This window comes from Phoca vitulina, unplaced genomic scaffold (assembly GCF_004348235.1).
Source record: "Phoca vitulina isolate PV1807 unplaced genomic scaffold, GSC_HSeal_1.0 scaffold4, whole genome shotgun sequence".
Taxonomy (NCBI): domain Eukaryota; kingdom Metazoa; phylum Chordata; class Mammalia; order Carnivora; family Phocidae; genus Phoca; species Phoca vitulina.
Window position 1 is genome coordinate 40,421,310 of NW_022589707.1, and position 2,880 is coordinate 40,424,189.

General features: G+C 39.9%; 1 protein-coding gene across 1 annotated transcript; it reads left to right on the plus strand.

The window, feature by feature from the left end:
- Nucleotides 1-2,058: 2,058 nt before the first annotated feature.
- On the plus strand, nucleotides 2,059-2,544 carry LOC116630639 (60S ribosomal protein L21-like). The gene has a single exon (XM_032401310.1). The coding sequence runs from the start codon at nucleotides 2,062-2,064 to the stop codon at nucleotides 2,542-2,544; it is 483 nt and encodes a 160-aa protein (XP_032257201.1). The 5' UTR covers nucleotides 2,059-2,061.
- The last annotated feature ends 336 nt before the right edge of the window (nucleotides 2,545-2,880 follow it).

Here is a 2,880-nt window from a genome sequence, read left to right on the forward strand (position 1 = left end):
AGATGTGGTATATATATACAATGGAATATTATGCAGCCATCAAAAGGAATGAGATCTTGCCATTTGCAACGACGTGGATGGAACTGGAGGGTATTATGCTGAGCGAAATAAGTCAAACAGAGAAAGACATGTATCATATGACCTCACTGATATGAGGAATTCTTAATCTCAGGAAACAAACTGAGGGTTGCTGGAGTGGGGGGTGGGGTGGGAGGGATGGGGTGACTGGGTGATGGACACTGGGGAGGGTATGTGTTCTGGTAAGCGCTGTGAATTGTGCAGGACTGTTGAATCTCAGATCTGTACCTCTGAAACAAATAATGCAATATATGTTAAGAAAGAAAAAAAGAAGAAGAATGTAGCAGGAGGGGAAGAATGAAGGGGGGGAAATCGGAGGGGGAGAAGAACCATGAGAGACGATGGACTCTGAAAAACAAACTGAGGGTTCTAGAGGGGAGGGGGTTGGGAGGATGGTTTAGCCTGGTGATGGGTATTGAGGAGGGCACGTTCTGCATGGAGCACTGGGTGTTATGCACAAACAATGAATCATGGAACACTATATCTAAAACTAATGATGTAATGTATGGGGATTAACATAACAATAAAAAAATTAAAAAAAAAAAAAACAAAGGAGCACAAAGGGGACTTCCTGGGGGTGAAAGAATAATTCTATATCTTGACAGTGGTGTTGGTTACACAATTGAATTTGTCAAAACTCTTAGCACTGTAAAAGGCGAATTTTACCAATCTAAATTATATTTCAATTAAAAAAATGAACTTGGATTTTTATTTCGTGTCATGTTAAAAATCAATTTCAGGTACATAAAAGATTAAAATGTAAAAGGCAAAATGAAACATTTCATAGGCAAAATGAAACATTTCATAGCCAATACAGGGGAATATCTTTTAAGGTCTTAAAATAGGGAAGAATCTCTTAAATAAAACACAATAGAGGAAAAGATAGATAGCTGTGATTGCCTCTGTTCATCAAAGATATCACAAAGAGAGTGAAAAGTCAAGCCTCAAATGATAAGATATTTGCAACACATATGATTAGCAAAAGATTAGTGTCCAGAATATATAACTTACTACTACAAAGGAATATACAGTCAAAACCACACAAATATTGAAGTCAACTGACTTTAACTATGGTTGCACACATCTGAATGTTGTGTTGATGGGCTGTGGTGTTGAGTGAGCAATAAGTCATAGAATACCTGAAGTAGAATTCTATTTATAGGGGTGCCTGGGTGGCTCGGTTGGTTGAGCATTGGACTCTTGATCAGGTCATGATCTCAGGGTTGTGAGATCAAGCCCTATGTGGGGCTCCCTGCTAAGCAGGGACTGCTTTTCTCCCTCTCCCTCTTCCCACTTGTGCATGGGCATGCTCGCTCTCTAAAATAAATAAATCTTTAAGAAAATAATTCCATTATATAAAATTCCAGAATGGACAAAATTAACCATGACTTGCTTGGGAGTACATCTATAAGTTACTAAACAAAAAAGGGAGGGAATGATTATATAAAATTTAGGACAGTGGTTCACTTTGAAGTGAATGAGAGGAAGGAGGGGTATAGGTAATTTTCCATTTCATAGCCTGGGTGGCAGATTCACACATCGTTATTATTATATAAAGTGCATATATGTGTTTGATATACTTTGGTTTTTATGATTGTGTTAGCTCAGTCCTCTAAGAAGCCAGGATGGGATTAAACATGCAAGAAATGTATTAGGGAGATGCCTGGAGGGAACCATGATGCAGTCTGGCACCTGGGAAGAAGGGGGAGGAAGCAGGGGTGGATAGGAAGAGGCTTGGACTGCAGTACAGTTGTAAGGAAGTTTCAGCTGGGCCAGTGAGGAGCAAAGGTCACCCATCAAGGAGTCACCGTCTTGCAGGAACAGTGTCCTTGCCATGCCCAGTCACTAGTTGGAATCAACGTTGGGAAGCATGACTTTGGCGTAACTTTGGAAGTGCTTTCACAAGGCACAGCTGATATAAAAATAAACTAATAAAAATAATTCCTTTCAGCTGGAACCACCATCTCCCAGTAATTTGACAAAATGACCAACACAAAGGGAAAGAGGAGAGTACCCACCATGTTCTCTCTGCCTTTTCGAAAACATGGAGTTGTTCCTTTACCTACATACATGCGAATCTATAAGAAAGGTGATATTGTAGACATCGAGGTAATGGGCACTGTTCAAAAAGGAAGGCCCAACAAATGTTGCCATGGCAACACTGGAAGGGTCTATGGTGTTACCCAGCATGCTGTTGGCATTGTTGTAAACAAACAAGTTAAAGGCAGGATTCTTGCCAAGAGAATTAATTTAAGTATTGAACATATTAAGCACTCAAAGAGCCGAGATAGCTTCCTGAAGTGTGTGAAGGAAGATGATCAGAAAAAGAAGGAAGCCAAAGAGAGAGGCACTTGGGTTCAACGGAAGTGCCAGCCTGCTCCACCCAGAGAAGCACACTTTGTGAGAACCAATGGAAAGGACCCTGAGCTGCTGGAACCCATTCCCTACGAATTCATGGCAGGATAAGTGTAAAAAAAAAAAAAGACCTCAAGACTGTTTAAACAAACGAAAAACTAATAAAAGTAATAAAAAAAAATCATAATAAAAGGATGCCTGGCTCACTCAGTCAGTAGAGCATACAACGTGTGATCTCAGAGTCGTGGGTTCAAGCCCCACATTGGGTATAGATGGAGTTTACTTAAAACAAAACAAACACAAATAAAAAAACCCAAAAGGCAGCAGCTGGGCTTGTCAGTCAGTTATACTCCCCACAATGGGAGATCGGAAAGGTGCATTTCTATGGTGACCACAATGGCAGTTTCAAAAAATTTTTTTAATTAAAAGAAAATGAAAATGGGCAAA

Bases quoted from the DNA above. Each gene is read 5' to 3' on its own strand.
- LOC116630639 (XM_032401310.1), top strand. From the start codon at position 2,062: ATGACCAACACAAAGGGAAAGAGGAGAGTACCCACCATGTTCTCTCTG.